General features: G+C 41.5%; 1 protein-coding gene across 4 annotated transcripts in view; it reads left to right on the plus strand.

The window, feature by feature from the left end:
• Positions 1-17,554, plus strand: part of LRRC1 (leucine rich repeat containing 1) — a 105,410-nt gene that overhangs the window by 13,768 nt on the left and 74,088 nt on the right. For all 4 annotated transcript variants that reach the window (XM_052809237.1, XM_052809235.1, XM_052809236.1 and 1 more), the window contains exons 2-3: positions 1,975-2,092; positions 16,886-16,964. In XM_052809237.1, the coding sequence (XP_052665197.1) occupies positions 1,975-2,092; positions 16,886-16,964 (197 nt within the window). The remainder of the gene's footprint in view (positions 1-1,974; positions 2,093-16,885; positions 16,965-17,554) is intronic.

The raw sequence follows: 17,554 nt of genomic DNA on the forward strand, positions 1-17,554 counted from the left end.
CTTTTAACCATGTTCCTCCTGTCTTTTAACCATGTTCCTCCTGTCTTTTCTCACTTGCCATTGTAGAGCATCTCGGGCAAGGACAACTGTTGCTTATGGGCAGAATTGTAGTAGAACATCAATATTTATGACTGTCATATAGTTTAGCAGCTACACACTGGCTGAGGAACACTTTTTGGCAAGTATTTATTTTGGACAGTGTTAGGACAGATTGGGATTTCTTCTGTGGAGTGTACTCCTGTGTTTTCACAAAAGTATCTTTAAGTGCTTTTCTAGGCTTCTGATAGACTCTTGATTTAGTCATATTAATAAATACTTAGCAAAGGGGATGCATTTGTTTTAGCAGATAAAAAAGTGTTAATGATATGAAAATACAGTTATGGACCTTGGGAGGACAAAGAAGGATTAAAAAAACATTGGTGGCTATTTTAATTGTAATATATGTTTTTTAGGGAGCTAGAAATGTGGAACTGTAAAGGGTTTTACTTTCCTCTTACAATTTCAACTCTGTTACCAAAAGCCTTTTAAGACTTGGGGTGGAAGGAGTGCCATTCTGACTCAAAAAATGCCTTCGAATTTTCGCATTCAGATCTAATGCATCTTTTGCCTGCTGAGTGTTTATAAACTTTTTAAAGCTCTGTCCTTTTTATTCCCTAAAAAGAACCCATGTTTTTGAGGGAAGACATGTTCATTTCAGTTGTGTTTTATTTTTCTGTGACAAGGAACAGCAATGTATGTTGAAAGATTGGTGCTGAGGCTGCAAAACTTTGCACTTAAAACCTGATTTACGGTCATGGGTGTAAGACACTCAAACTAAGATTGAAAACCTGTATCATAATTCAGACTCATAAGACTGTGCTTTTGCCTTGTGTCCTAGTAAGATGCCTATCTTACTGCCCCTCTTCGTGTCAATCTAAGATAGAATTGAGTAACATTCAGAGCACGCGCTCCAGCATCTAAATAAAATAAAATAATTCCCAAAAAAGGTGCTAATTTCCAAGGAGGGATTGCAGGTGATTAAATGTAGGCAGGTATCCCAAACTTACGAGCATCTTCCAGTTACCCTGAGGAGCAAAACCCATGAGGGTACAGGTACGCACACATGCCACGAGCGGGTGAGATGCACAGGTTCTGACTGCTGGGCAAAAATGCCTGTGCGGTCTGGGGGCACAAAACTCTCTTGAAACTTGAGGAGTCCGGTCAGTTATGGTCAAGACAACTTATATATAAGTCATTTAATTCTGCACAAATCCTCACCACTTGCAGTCACTGGGGATCAGGGAAAGTTAGCATCCTGTCTGCATTGTGTGCCTGTGTCCTCACCGTAGAGGCAGGGCTGGGTTGGGTTCCTCCTCAAGCTGGGAAGACCTGGTATTGTGCGTATCCTGCCCAACTTTCATTAGTCCTTCTGAAACTGGGCCGTGGAGCAGCAGGTGTGTGAGGCTAGAAAGAAAATCTTCCCAGGGGAGGCTGGCTCTGTAACCTGGTTGGTTTCAGCACTCGCCGGTGAAGACGGCCTTGGCAACCCCTCTCTGTGGGTTTTCTGGATCGCCCTTTAGAAGTGTCCCTCTGCCTTAACTTCCTAATGAACCCTGGTGTGTAGTTGGGATGCTTTTAATTACCCTGCTGGGTAACCTCACCCCATTAATGATTTTGAAGCAGGCACTCTGGATTTTGCTAGCGTCTGTCTGCTGTGATCTCTAATAGCGAGCTTTACAGATGTGTGTGGTTGTGTTTTTTTTAATAAATTTTCATTTTAGGTAAAACACAGATTATAGTCTGTTTGCATGTAAAAATTAAAACAAAATGTTTGTTCTGATGCAGGTCTGAAAGAGGTCCGCATAACTGATTTTAAGCAATAACTTTAATTAGCTCAAATTTTGAAAGCGGCTTCCAGTTATTGCTTATCATTTATCATGCTTGTATGTGAGTTATGTGAGTATTTTCTGACATAGAATTTTTTCTTTCTTTCAGCCTTTCTTTCAACTTGTGAAGTTACGGAAACTTGGACTTAGTGATAATGAAATCCAGCGGCTGCCTCCAGAAATAGCGAATTTCATGCAGCTGGTGGAACTTGATTTGTCTCGTAATGGTAAGCTCCAATGTTAATTTGTTTGATTCTATACTGTCCTATGACATGGTCTGTAAAACTGGGTAAGTAGGGTTTTTCTGTCTCTGAAGTTGCTATGTCCCACAGAATGCTTTTCCACGTAATTCATGGATTTGCCTGTAGTTCTAGATGGGGAGGACGGAAAGAGTAGAGGAGAGCTGGTGGTGGAAATACAGTAATAAAATAATGCTTGACTGTAGTTCTGCCTTTCTGAGAGCCTGCTTTATTTTCCAGTTTAAAGAATGCTTTACATCCTATTTTTATATGTCTGTTTGTCATAATGTTGGTTTCTTTCCCCAAGCTCTCTGAAATGACTAGCATTTAAGGAGACAAAAAAAAAGGTTGAAATCAAAAAGCTCCTTTCAGTCCAAAAAAAGGCTGCCTATGGGTTAGAAGTCCAGTTCTTTATCTCTGCTCTCCTCTTTACCTGTGATTAGCAAGAGGCAGAGTGCTGGTATTTCTAGTTGTAATTCTGGAAGAAGAATCAGTCTGTCAGCTGCAGAGATAAATTCAGAAAAGGATGTTAGGAGAAACTGTCTTTTAAAATGTGTTGTTGGAAGCCACATCGGTTTATCATTCGGTTGTAATGTTTGCTGCTTATATTGTCCTGAGCTGTGATGGAGTGAAAACTTTTTTTTTTTTTTTTTTTTTTTTTGTGGCCTGGTGAACTTACCAGTTCTGCAAGAAGTTCAGGGGCTGGTGGGTCACCTTTAAGCAGCCTTATGACCCAGTGATCTAGAAACAGTGAATCTGTGTTACCAAATTAGAGCAACTGTCAGCTATTTTTGCCTCCTTATATGCAGTGGATATGCACAAAATGCTCTCTGAGGTGTGGTGGATGGGGTGGGAGAGAGCAAGGTTGCATAACCTTGTAAATAAGTGAGGGATGTAATTGAATATTCAAGGGAAGACATAGTGTAACCAGGAGCCTTTTTTTCTTTATGGTTTAACTTCACATTGACCCTTTGGCACTGAAGAATATTCAATGGCCACTTCACCTTCCTGTAACTATCTGAAATTTGCATCTTTCCTTTATTTGTTTGGTGCTTCTAATGCCAGCTTTATCTGATAATATAATTGATGAAGCGTAATGAGTCTCCAGGCAGTTTCTGAAGAACTTCTGTGAACCATATAATTTTATGCACATTTGCAAAACCCTGTAAGAGAAGAAAACTGGAAAAAAACCCCAAACATGTGGGAGACAGAAGAAACACATTAGTTAAAACATTTTAGAAATACACGAGCATTAATTGACTCAGTATTTTGGCTACTGAGTTTGGCTGAGTTGGGGGCTGTCTGTGAGAGACCTTATACAAAAGGAAACACTCAGTTGGCTTAGTAATTCTCTTTGCAAATGAATAACTAGCTGCAAAAGAGCTGGTGGATCAGAGCCATGTGAACTCTTGTCAGCCTGACTTGGAAGTTGGCTTGAGAGCTCAACTGTAACGAGAACAGATGGTGTGAACATTTATGGTTGGGTAGATGTGTGTGTGTCATTACAAGTTACTGCACAGGGAAGTGTTTTCTCAAGTAATGGGTTGGACTGATGCAGGTGGCAGGGAGCAATTGCTTTCCTATATCCAAGGTTCAGTGTTAATCGCCCATTTTACTGCATTACTTTCTCTTCTCTGTGGTTCATTGCAGAAGGTGTCTGATACTGCTTCCCTCTGCTTAATCATGTCACAGTTATTGAATGACTTGACTCTTCAAATGAAAAACACACCATGCGAGGCGATGCAGGGGGACCATGGCAGGAGATGACTGATGTTACTTTCTGCTGTTTGGTCATGTTATGGTTGTCTCACAGCTCTTCAAATGAAAAGGCAAAACACACACCATCTGGGATGCTGCAGGGGGAATTCTCACATAAGATTTTGGAGATTTACGGTATTTTCATTTCTTAGCTTTGTATTTTGAACCCACCTTCCAATATGTCAGATTCTCAACCTGCCAAGTGTTTCTCCTGTTTGGTGGTTTGCACTCCATCAGGTTTTGTTTTTCTAACTACCAAAGTACTTAGAAAAAAAAAAAAATAGGAACTCTTTGTATTCCTTTCAGGCAGAGAAAAACAGCCCAGCTTTTCAAAACGCAGTATGCTGCATGACTAGGAAAGTGTGCTGGTGACATCTGAACTTGGGAAATAAGAGATCATTGTTCTGTGTTTTTTGTTGTTTTAGCTGTCTGGTTCGGTGCACTAATTGCTTTCAGTTCTGGCCATTCTGTTTCCTCAAGAGCTTAAAAACGCAAATATAAATTCATTTAATGTTATCTGTACAGGAGTAGCCCTTTATATTTTAACGTCTCATCACAGGAGGAGGAAGAAAGGGTTTTGGATAAACAAAGTGCTTCCATTTCCCTCATAATAAAATGGTAGCATGTCTTCCTTTTTCATATTTTCTAATCCTTTGGTCAGCCTATGCTCTTTGAAGCTCCATGAGATGGTGGGTATATAGTATGGCTGGACGTGGGTGCGCTTCCAGGCTGCAGTGGCCAGCTGCGTTTTGTGCAGTGGTGAGCTGTTGCATCTGGAGGTGAGGTCGATCCCTCCAGGCAGGATCCCTCCCAACTCTTCAGAGGTAGCTCTGCATGCCTGTGCAATGCGGTGTTACGTGCTGCCTAAGTAGCCCTAGTTCATAGGCATTCAGGAAAGGTGAACAGGGAAACTCTTAAGTGTGGCTTTCTTCAATTCCCAAGTGTTTTAAAATGCCCGAGACATGCTAGTATATGTTAAAAATGTGCTACATAATTAATCCTTTAAGCAGTTTTTGGTTAATAAGTGAATCTAGAACTACAAAAATCCTTCTAAGTAAAACTCAAAAATCTTTAGCGTATGTAAACTTGATGCTCCTGTGATCTTGGGTGTACGTGAGAGAAGTTTGGGGAGGGTAAGATGAGAGCCTCGGTGGTGCAGAAGGAGAAGGATTTGGGGAATGCTAGAAGCCACATAATCTTAAATTTTTCCTGGATTATTTGCATGTTGATGCTATTTCTTACTCCTCTGCAAGGTCATGTGTTCATGCAGATTTCCTAGGAAGCACCCCCACCGTGCTTTTCTAGCCTGGCTGAGGCTGTTATTTGAGCAAAGATTGAATGGATGAATCAAGGATGGGAATATCAGAAGGCAGGGAAGCTGTGCTAAGAGAACAGCATAGTGATGTGAACAGTTTGAAGGTTATTTGGCAATGCAGCTTATCTCTGCCCCTTGGTCTTAGGTTGTTCAAAAAGCCGATGTACTAGTTCTGAGGCTAAAGAAAACAGACTCGTAGGATTTCAGCAGTGGATGCCTGAGCTTTTGAGTTGCTGGCAAAGCGTGTCTGAGACTCGGAGTATTCCCTGCAGCATCTTCTGAGATACACAGCAGCTGAGCATCTATCTGAAACTACCGCTGGTTCCCTCAGAGTCCCCAAGCTTGGGTAAATCTTTTCCTGGACTCTCATATCACTGGTGAATTCTGCGAGGATACTGGGTCATGGAAGTTTCCTTGCTTTACATCCTTGAAGCTTGGGTAGGGCTTGTGTGCTTTGCATTGAGTTTCAGCCCAAGTCTTTGCTCTACATGGTAGAGGAGGGATTCTGCTCTAGGCACAATCAGAAGCGCCTGTGTGCTATTTGTTTACCCACAGCACTTGGGCACTCTCCCGGACAAGTCTCGAAAGACCCTGTGATTCAGAAAAGAAGTGCAATCTCCAAAGGAAGAAAGATGTGCTCAAATTTCTGCAGTTTTTTCCTTGCGCCTCTGCTGGCACTTCATTAAGCTTCTGTCTCTCCCAAAGTGTGTGCAGCTTGTTTGAGATCCCTGGGAATTGTAGCAGGCTGTTACCCATGCTGCGCATCCCGCAGAGGTTTCTTCCAGTGACTCCCTCCCCCCTTTGTTCTGTGCAACGCCTGGAGGCTGAATTCTTAGAGTTTAGGGCCCTGCCATCCCAGATTCATTAAAATGTTAATGGCTTTTCTTGTTCTGTAGCTTCTTCCAGACAGGAGGGGTAGTGCGTGAAGTTTCTGTAGTTAATTTAATGCGTGCTGGTATTTGGGATTATGTATGCTACGTATGGATGCTGTGTTCTTGCAGACGCGTATTCCTTTTTAGTATCCCTCTTCTCCAAGAAGAGGGGGTTTTTTTGCCTTTGACAAGTATTAAATCCTCCAGATTTGCATGCTCCTTAAAATGTCCCAAAAGTGTTAATTTAATTGTAGTATTTTTATTTGAAAGAAATTGCTACCCACCGCTCCCCCCCCCGCCCTTAACAGGTGTGGTGTGGAAGTCTGGATTTTTTTCTTTAATGTCCTATACCTTTTCCAGCCTTTGACAGATTGTCAGTTTATTCAGCTCTTTTAGGATAAGAAGAAAATCACTGTGAGCTTTCACACTGGACAGTGGCTGCTGGGTATTAGGCACCGGGGTGGCTTTCCTAGCCTTCCCAGCTGCAGAAGTGCTATTTGAACCGTCCCGCTGTCCAGCCCCTTCTCGGATGAAGACTAACCCCCTTGCTTATGTAGGAGATGAGCCTCTTGCTCTTCTGTGTCCGCCTGCACGTTGCCATCTCTCTGTAATAAAAGCCTGGCAGGCTTCTCTTCTGCTACTCTTCTTGCTTGCATTGAACATATCGACCAAGGACTTGGTCACGCAAGCCCATAGCATCAGTGTAGTTGCTGTGTACCGGCAGATTTGCACTAACTGTCTGTAGTGGCTCTCTAGCTGGCAGCAGGTAAGGGGATTCAAGTTAGCTGTTCCTCCATGGAAGTGCTCTGTAACCTTGCGGTTTGGTGTTGCGTCCAAGCCCCGAGTCTCAAAACCGTGGAAAAGGTGTGTGTGCAATGGGAGAATTAAATATGTTTTGATAATCTTCACAGATGGATTATGGTGGTTCTGTTGCTGACTCCGCTGTCAGCGGAGCTGAGATCCGTTACTTTGTGAACTGAGGAGCGATGGGTTTGCTGTGACATCTACTGAGGAAATCTGTGTGTGGGTGGATCTTGTTAAGCTGTATTTGACTCCGCATGATGCTTGATACCAAAATCTCAACGTGGTTCTTTACTTTGATATCCAATGAGAATAATACTGTTTGTTTAATGTGTACAGATGGATTCTGGCTACATGATATATTAGTTGCTACCCATTTCCATAGTTTCTGGTTAAACTGAGCTTATGACTGTATTGATAGTGCAGTTGTTGTGGACGCAAGTCTCGTGACGTCAGGATATTCTCATTCCAAAATCCTCTCAACACAGTTGCCATGTTATGGCAAATATACTGTCATTGATGTGAAAATAATTGCAGATTTCACAAAAGATAAATATGCTACCTCAGGATTACCCTAACAGTAGAGACGGTTCCTCAGAAGCATCTCAACAGTCACAACACTGTAGTGTAAGGAGAGCGCTGCTGCAATGAAGGGCTGCCGGTCTGAGGAGTGTTCAAGATTTTGGAGGTCAGTCTTTGGTAGCTGTATGCCAGTGTTCCAAATGCATGAGCCTTATTTTTACTTTGTCCTTGCTTCCAAAATGGATTATAGTTGCAGATTTAGAAACTTTTATTAGAAACTTCTATTTTGTTTTGTCTTCGTTTATCAAGGTACTTTCAGAAATCAACAGCAATGGTATTTAACTGTTCTACTTTCAGTTGCAGTATTTGAAGTGTTTATTCTTTTTAGCTGCTTTACAACTTTTAATTAAAAGTCTCTTAGAGATCTTAGTCATCCTCTGGACACCACATTTATTCCATATTGCGTGATAGGTACATTATATTCAACACATCATTTAAAGCTTCCTTAGAAGGCCGGGTGAGCACGCAGCAGCTGACCTGCAGAGCAGCAGTCCATGCCACTGAAGAGCAGTGTGTCGTCTTTGCTTCGCTCTCTGGGGCTTCAGCTCACTTGTTTGTATCAGTGCATGCACACCAGTGCTTTCCCTTTTTAATTCAGCTGTCTGCTCTCAAAGACATACCTGTCGTCTGTACTGTGGGATTACCTCCCTTCTGCCCACAAAGTGGGTAAGTGTCCCCCTTTTCCTCTCCCCCACCAAAAGCAGGATAACCAGTGTTTTCAAACTAGAAATACTAACAGAGGAAAGGCTTGAACACTTTCAGTTCAGCCTGGGCTGGTGACCCAGCTATTTTTCAGTGAGGACATAAGCTAATTAGGCAGAAGCACTCTAAGTCTTCAGATCCTGTCCTGCAGCCCCACATGGTCTCCGCTTTCTCATCTAACAGCTGCTGCTTTTTGCCCTGTGCTCTCACCTCGGATCTGACTGTCCACCTCTGCTGCACTTCCACAGCGTCCAAGCAGAGACCTCCTCCGTGAAATCATCGTCTTCTCTGCCAGCCACCAGCTGCCCTGACATGAATGTGCTGGTACAAATCTGGTAGTAAATAGCAAAACCCAGAAAGCTGAGAAATAAATGTGAATTGACACTTGCTTGCTTGGTGGACAAGAGAAAAAGAAGCAGCAAGCAAGCTGTGCTGTGAGGCAGTGTAGTTGGCAAATGCATCTCTTTTGTTAACATACGCAACTGCTGGATGTTGCTTGTTTGCCTTCTCAACTGGTTTGTGTCCAGGTGAGCACTTACGGACAAACAAGAATTGCTCTCCTGCTTCTCAATGGACATGTCTTACCTGGTACAAGAAAGCATCCTGTGAATGCACTCAGTGCAGCCCTGGTTGTGAACACCTGAAAGTCATGGGACATCCCACCAGGGACTACTGTGGTTTGTATGGTAGTAGACCACTACTGCAGATGGTCTTAAGCTTTAGCCTGGGTCAGGCCAGTGACTGTTTTTTGGCTTTGTGGTGGGTTTTGGGTTTTTTTTTTGGTTTTTTTTTTTTGTGCTAATGAAAGCAAAGCTCCCTTGTTGCAGACTTGGAGATAACAGAATTTTTCACTCTTTTAGATGGTTGCTTGCTAGCAGTTGTGTTGGGTCATTGGGGTTTTGTTTGTTTGTTTGTTTTTTGACACATCTAATTTCTAGGAACATGCATTTTCTTTGTATTTATACATTTTCTCCCCTCCCTCCCTTGAGGTTAGTTTAAAACCTGTGCTTAAAAAACTTTATCATCTTTGTCTTACACATGAAGTTTAGGGATGTGCAAAGCAGAATAGTGGGGAAGAAAGAAACATGTACTGCAAATTGCTTTTAGATTCTGGAGCACTGCAGAATCCCACAGCTGTGTAGAAATTCTTGCTTGCTTTGAAGAAGTGGTGTGAAAGTTGGAATTTGTGAATGTGTTTCACTAAAATGAATTTGATGTTGTTAAGCTGGAGGAGGAGGTGAACTTTACATACAGCAGGAGAAGTAAGGCGAGAGAGAAAAGACTGGACCTTGTCACTGAGCAAGGCTCATCAGGGCGGGGAAGGAAGAAGCAGCAAGTGCTGACTGTGACTGAGAAAGAGAAGATAAGTGAAATCTCATGATGGAATAATCTAATTAGAGAAGTTTAGAAGGTGTTATTTTTAAATGGATTACAGAAAAGTGGATTTTTCCATCATGGTATATTCTGCCAGATTTAACTGTTTTTTCTAAGGAAACTTTGCTAATGTACTTGGGTGCACATCTAACAACAGTGTCTGGTTTCATCCAAATTCAAGAGAAGGCTATGGATTTTGAAGGTTTTTTTGGGGGTTTTGGGGGTTGTGGGTGTGGTTTTTTTTTCTTTTTGGTTTTTTTTTTAGTGAGGTTTGTTGTTTTTTGAAGCAGCAGGACAAGTTGGAGACAGACACCTTTGGCCTGCTGAAGTATCAGCTAAAGCGTTAAACATCAGGCAATCCATATGGGAGTGACATAAAATAAATACTTCATTTTCTGGATAATCTAGATTAGAGATCATAAAATGGCAGTCTGCAAACAGGCGTTGTTAGTTCTTGTATCCACAGAGTTGCTTGGGTTTTGGTTTCTTTTTTGTTGAGAAGGTTAGGTGCCATGACTATGAAGTTACTGAGGAATTAATCCAACAGATCTGTAACTTTGCTGTTAAAACACTTAATACCCTTTCTGTCATCCACAGCTCCATGGGTAGAATACTAGTTTTTACTTCTTTTTTTTTTTTTTTTTTCCTTGCTTCTCAGACTAAAAGTATTTAATTCCTGCTAGCCTCAAGGTCCAAGATGGAAATCCTTATGAAAATGTCTCCTGGCCTTGTTTAACTCTTCATAGGCATGTATGAGTAAAAAGGTAGAAGACCTGAATTCCTTGCTGAACTCAGGCTCTTCCACTTAGTTCACCTGGAACTATTGTTTCCTTGTGATCTGATCTTTGAGCTTCACCCCTCCCCTCCCCGCTTCTTTTTCCTCCTGTTTCCAATTTACAGCTCCTGCTCCTCTGTTGCTGCTTATTCCTGGAGCTGAGAAGGACAGTCTATTGATTTACCACATGCTGTTTGTTCAAAAACCAGCTTGTTTTTATGTCCCCGCACAGGTTTCTTTCAAGTAAATTGCCTAATATCTATGTATCCATGAAATGCAGCTTTGTGGGGATTTTGTTTTTCCCTGATCTTCTCCTCCTTTGGAAAAGGGATGTATCCAGAAGCAATGAGAAGGAGCAATGAAATGCGTACCTCACTTCAGTTTCTTGTTGATTATACAGTAAGGGATTTAGTTGGGAAAACCCAACCTGAAACTGTAAAGCTGTAAAGATGGGTCTTAAAAGAGCTGTATCTCTTGTATTTTGTGTATCCTCAGCCTCAGAGCGTGAAGAGGAAAAAGTTACAACCTGTACAGGAGCCACGTAATCTCAATAGATTTTACAAGAACTGTGTGACTCCTGTCACATTGTGCCCCAGAAACTGTAGCACTTTACCTAAAGAGATTGATTACTTCAGCCTTCAGGGCTAGTAGCAAAACCTGGGTTTTAGAAAAAAAGAAGCCTGTCAGATCATTTTGTATGTCATGATCTTAATGTGGAAATGGAGGGAGAGGATGAGTAACCTTCCTCCATTCCTTCCCCCTGCAGAGACAGAACCTCTGGGAGCTGCACTTGGTTGCTTTGGGGAGGGTCGAGAGATGTGGTGGTGGCATCTGCGAGACAACAGCCTACTCAGCTGGGCTTTCCAGCTGAAGGGCCCTTTGCAAAGACAAGTATTTGCAGCACAAATTCCTTCTTGCAAGGTATTTGACTAAGTGGGCAGTTTCCTTCCTCCCATGTTTGGAAGGTGGAGGAGGTGGAGAGCAGGGCTGGAGAGCATTCCCAAGGGCAGGTTTCTCAGAGACCCCTCTGAGAAGCTGGGTGGCACGGAGGAACCTCTGTGGAAGCAAGAAGAGAACCTTTAGGCTCCTAAACCACTCAAGCACTGCAGTGCTTAACGCTTCAATGGGCCTTGTGTGTGTGTGATATACTATAGTAGATACCGTATATTATATATGTGAGAAGAGGCAGGGGGAGAAATCTTCTGTGTATTGAATTGGATGGATGAGATCTGGTTTGCGGCTGAGGGATAATGCTGCATGGATTCACAGTCTTTGAGTCTGGAATGGGCTTCCTGGGTATACATTTGGTGTAAACTAATCAACTGCTTAATACATTTATGAATTACTAATCGCTAAGCAGTTAAGGTGTTCTGCCTGTGTTGTATATACCTGGTGGTGGGCTTTCCACTATGACCATCTAGATCAGGGCTATTAGTTGACTTTTGCTGGGGTGTATGTAGTGTGCCAGCTCCAGCCCTCCTAAAGCACAGTGCTCCATGTTGCCTTCATAGCTGGAAAATATAACAACATCCAGTAATTACTTCCTGAAAGACTCTTGAACATTGCAAACTCTCCTTCAGGAATGTGGTGCATCTCTCATGTCTGAGACTTCAGCAAAGTTCTTGCAAAAATACTTTTTACTTTGAGCTAGAGTCCACTGTTTGAGTAGCTCTGGTCTGGTAGCCCTGTCGCAGTCTCGGACCTTGCTGTCTTGATATTGATTGGGTATTGGAAATTACGTTCTCTATTGCAGAATGTGTAAAGCATGCTGGCTGTATAGCCTTTGGGTAGACAAGAAAAGTACTGTCAGTGCTTGAAATTCAATATAAAATGCTGTAAAAACATGCCATACAAAAAGTTTTATCAGCTTAAAAATAAGATTGTCTTCTCCCCCTGAAGGAAATTGGTGGAATGGGGATTGAGAGATGCAGCTGTTGTAAAAATCTTCAAAAAAAAAAAAAAATCAGCAACAAACAAAAGGATTTTTAGAAATAATTTTCTCATTTGGGCAGTACAGAATTCCCTAGTGTTAAACTTGCCTCTTAAGTCACTTGTACAGGGTTTGCTAGGTCCTTAGCAAATTCTTGTGCAAACTAGGACAATAAATATCTGAAGAGGTATTTTGAATGGGGGGGGGGATATGCCCTCTTATATACATGACTGCCAAGCTTGATTTTCATCCACTTCTGCTGGCATGACTTCTTTTTGCTGCCAGTGTATTTGTATTGTCACATGTCACAGGGCTTATGCTTGGTTTACGGCTTTATTATTAGCAATGCTGCACAATCTGTATGCCAGAACATCTGGGGCATCGTGTAAATGTAGAGCATTCGTCAGTGTGTAGGATTAGAAGAATCCTGGATATTTAAGTAGGATTTGAGCTGGTTATCCAACAGTGGCAAGAAAAGCATTCAACGTTACTGCTGCTGATACTGGCAGAGCTGTACGTGTTAATGTCTGTGATGAAATTGAGTAGTCAACAGTAATGGTGAAAGCTGCTTAATCCATCAAGAGACAGAAGGACTTCTTTATATATTTTAATATCCTCTGTTGCATTTCAGTTGATTATGTCAATGCTTCTATTATGGAAGCATCATCTTCTCTGCTATAATTCTCACTCCATGTTTTTTTGTCATATACTAAAATGCTCCTTGCCTTTTCTGTTTGAGTTCATTTATTCGACGCAATGTTATAGTAGTCTTCACATGTAGTGATAAAGTATCTGCTCATGACTTGGTTGTGTTTTGCCTGAGAAATGTTTTTAAGATGCCTTGCAATTAAAATGAGTTATATTTCAACCTGTTGAACTTACTAAATATGTAATGATCCTTAGTTCAGAGAGTTGCACTGACTTTTTTGTCTGTCCTTTGTCCAGTTAGGTGGAGGAGAAAAATGAATAGTGAAAGTATCAATGGGGGGAGGAAAATGCACTTTACGTGCAAAAAACCCCATATAAATGGAATTTCCTTTCTTTTCCCTGTGTCTGTTACCATTTCTTATTGAAGATTTTTGCTCATGTAGTGACTTTGTAGTCTGGGATATCTAAGCTGGGAAAGCACATTTCATTTTCAAACCAGATTCAGTTATTTGCAAATGGATCCAAACTATAAGCAGTGCCTATACTGTCTTATTTCGAGTAGTGTCTTATATTGGAGTAATTTTTACTTAGCTCAGATACTTGTTGGCTTTTAGAAATAATACCCAAGACTTGTAACAGAAAAAGCTTATCAAAACAGTTTTGCTGAGAAGGCATATTTTCTGGTTTTCATAGTCCATCATACAGAAGTAGGAGAGAAATTATTTGCAGTTTGGCAATGAAACTACGTGTTGGTGGAGGAAATCAGTAGCATGATTAGTTTCAGAAACTTTGCTACTGAGGATTTAAGTTTATCTTCTGCTTTATATGTTGCATTTTTATGTGTGTGTATATATATTTATTCCCAAACAAATTAGTATACTTAGTTCTACTTGAGCTTTGATTCTTGTGGGGGGTTTTTGTTTGTTTTTTTTATTTGCGAGAATGATTCACACAGAAAAGCGTGTATCTGTATATGAAAGGGTTGTGTGTGTACACATATGCAATATAAAAGTTGCAGATACTGGCTTGGCTGCAAAGAAATGAGTTATTTTGAGTCCTCAGAAGCTTTGAAATAGTGATGTCCCTTTCAGGACTTTTCCAGCTAGTTATCCAGGGAATGATGGTATGAAGACTAGATGGTGGATGACACATTCTTTACTTGCTGCTGGTTAGCTGAGCTCCGTATTGGTGTTTTGTCGTTGCTGTAATGCAAGGTAGAAGTAACAACATCAATTTGAATGCACGTAGGATCTCTGTCGTCAGTAATCCTGTAGTACAAATTCAGGCTTCTACAGGCGGCACTCAATCATGGAATGGGTAAAATCATCAGCTTTGCTGTCTGTAAATGCAATTTTGATATTGTTTTGAGTTGATGTGTATTTCTTTGTAGGAAAAGGGAAAGTTCCCATTTCTGTGTATTGTTTGCATTTCTTAGAACACCCTTTCAAAAGTGAATGCTTCTACATGAATGTTTAAAAAAAAAAAAAAAGAAAAAAGAGGAAGTATGGAAGTATTAGTTTATTTGCCATCTGTTCTGCAAGACAGAAAAATGTCCCTGCAATGACATCAGTGCTTTTACTTTCTGGAGTGTTGGTGACAGGCAAATGTTTTTAAGTACTTTGAGTGTTTCAAGAATTTATCGCTTTAAGGTCATAATTTAATCAGGCAATCTTAATGAAACTTCTCTTTTTCATTTTAGTTTCTTAAATGCACTATTCAGACCTGTTTGTCCTTACCATGTGAAACCAATAGTGTGAGGTTTTGACTCCTGAAGCGAGGTCAGCAGAATCGCTTGTGAATGTGACACTTTGAAATAGGCTGGTTGTTCAAGTGTCTCCCATTTGAATTTGGGAGCCCTGTGGCTCCTGTGGTAGTTCCATGGCTACTTCTGTGGTTCTTCGTGGAGGATCTGCTGGCTGACTGCGCCACGGGCACGTGTTGTGCTGGACTCAGGCTTGAGGTGAAACCCATGAAGAGGTTTGAAGAGCCTGACCACAAGGCTTGGTTGCTGCCTGGCCTGACACCCCCTGCTCACTCATTGCTGTTGGATTTCTAGGAAAGATCAACTGTTTCCCCTCAAATACCAAAGCTGTGATGAAGGAGTGGGTGGGTAAGAACATATAAAATATCTCTGATGGGACTTAGTCTCTAAAGTCACCTATTCCGTTTTATGGGACAACTACTGCTCTTGACAGGACTTAGGGTTTCTGTAGATTCAAAAGTAGCTTATTCTCCTTCACCAAGAGTACTGAGGGAACTATTTGTGCTGCGCACACTGCTCCATGCAAACCTCAACCTAGGTGGCTTTGTTTGGTGTTGTGGAAGCACAGCTTGGTTGTTTGATATGGCACACTGTGGGTATTCACCTTTCTTATTCATTATTTTGATATTTAGTAACAGTGAATATATTTTCTGAATATGCAGCATGTTTCTGGGGTTAGTGATTAGACCACTCCAGAGCTACTTGTAATCATTAGGAACCGTTTCTCCGTCTGCCCTGGCTGTTTCCAGAGCTGTGCCTGGTGAGTGTACTGGGAGCACTGGGGTTCATAAGGCAACAGTGATTTGCTGCCATTCCAAGAGGAAGCACCTCTTGGGATGGAGTGAAACCCATTTGGGGGTGCCCGTACCCCTTCTTCCCTGCAGCCGTTCCCACTCATGCAGAGGAAGGTTCCCAGGAGATGCTCCTCTACCGCCTTTTCATTGATCGTTCACAACTGGTGACCTGTGGGTTTGGAAGATGTTCTTGCTGGCTCTGGGTTCAGTTCTGAGCTGGGAATCATTCAAAAAAAATGCATTTGCTCAGATTACCTGGCAAGAGATGAACCTGATGAGCAGATACTCTCCTCTCTCCTCCCTCCTCCCTCTGTCGCACCACTTTTGGGGAGAAGAGCTGAATGAAATACATAAATAGTCAATTCTGAGTTACTCAGCTAGGTAGGAGGAGGCCTAATTTCCAAATATTTTTCAACAAGTAGCTCACTGATGGCTGCTGAGGTCAGTGGTGCCACTTGCATGAGGAAAAAATCTATGAAGACATTTCCTGAAGTACTCTTTGTGATGAGAACATCAGGAAGAGGAGATGGAGTAGGTGTAATGCTCTGTAGAAAAAATGGAAATAGGAGAAAACCTTGGAAACAGAAATCTGATTTTTACTTTAAGATTTGCCGTTTTTTCTTTTTGAATTCTTTTCAAAATGAATCATAAAAATCTAAGTTGCTAAACAAGGAAACCAAACATGTTAATTTCATTTTTGCTGGATCTCAATGACAGTAAACAAGGACTTACACAGAGGACCCACAGCCTATTCGTGGAAATACAGCTTGATGTAAAAGACCCAGAAGACAATTGTATTTTTAAGATAGCATGCCTAACTTCAGTAGGTAAATGTGTTATGTTGAAGATACTTGAAAAAAAAACCAACCCTATTTTCACATACAAATATCTCTGATTACTTTCTGGCAATCTGAAATAGTGTACTGGTACTTACTTGGGACCTGTCAATTTAAATAATATTTTCAAATTACGTGGCTTTAGTGCGAGGGAGGCTGGTTCTGCTCCTGTGAGTGTATGTTACAGGTGGAGAGACTTGCACATTCTCTCCTTCCTTCCCTTGTTTTCCCTGCCCACGTACTTTTTGCCAGCACAGATTGTGGGCATGTATTGATCAAATTACAAGAGGTTCAGATTTTAATTGTTTCTTTAGGACAGTCCTAGCATATAGAAGGTCTGTTTTTTTGATGGGCAGAGGCTGATAAAGATCAGCCCAAGGACAGGTGAGTAGCCTAGGATCAGGAAGACGAGCGTGGAGCAGGAGGGGGAAATGGAATGTGAAAAAGCACAAAATGGCTCTGCCACAACAGCTGTGTACTTGGACGTGAAGCAGTCTTGCGTGTTGAAATGTCTTGAAAGGTACCAAGATAATTCCTTGCAGTAGCAAGTTACTGAATGTAATGAGGCAATAATTTCAGTGTAGATGCAGTACAGTTGTTGACAATTTCTTCTTTTTGTTTTTCTTCTGCAGATATTCCTGAAATACCAGAAAGCATCTCATTCTGCAGAGCACTACAGGTAGCAGATTTCAGTGGGAATCCACTGACTAGGTAACTTCCACCTTCTTCTTAGTACTTGCCATACCAGAATTACAATCTTGCTGTAACAATTACAATTTTAAATAAGCCCTTAAAAATTGTCATCTAGGATCTCTATGAAATCTTGCCAACGGTGTCTGTCTCTGGCAGGGACTGCAGCAAAAGTTCAGATTTGAAAAGTGATGTGCATCTTTCCTGGGAGGGGATGAAATTTGCTAGCCAGCCAGAAAAAATGTAAATCTGATTGTCTCAAGTAATTTTCATTCCTCTTCCTAAATGCATAGGAAAACCATGCTCATAGTTGGGAGAGATAAGGCAATGGTTAGCACAAATGCATTGGCACAAACCCAGGTGCCTGACGATTCGGAATAGACTTTAGATCAGCCGCTGCAGATAATGGCTTTTACTAATGATTAAAGCTTGGACTAGTGTTTCATCACCCTCCCATCAGTTGGGACACAGTGACATGCAGTAACATGTGGCAAAAATGCACTGCATATGTCAGTGGCTGCTGCCAGTCTGCGTTCTGATGAGCTGGGGTGTGGGGATTAGGCACACTTTTAGTATAGAAGAGGGATTTTGTTTACATTTCTCTGTTTCTT

Source organism: Harpia harpyja, chromosome 15 (genome assembly GCF_026419915.1).
Source record: "Harpia harpyja isolate bHarHar1 chromosome 15, bHarHar1 primary haplotype, whole genome shotgun sequence".
In the NCBI taxonomy this organism is placed as follows: domain Eukaryota; kingdom Metazoa; phylum Chordata; class Aves; order Accipitriformes; family Accipitridae; genus Harpia; species Harpia harpyja.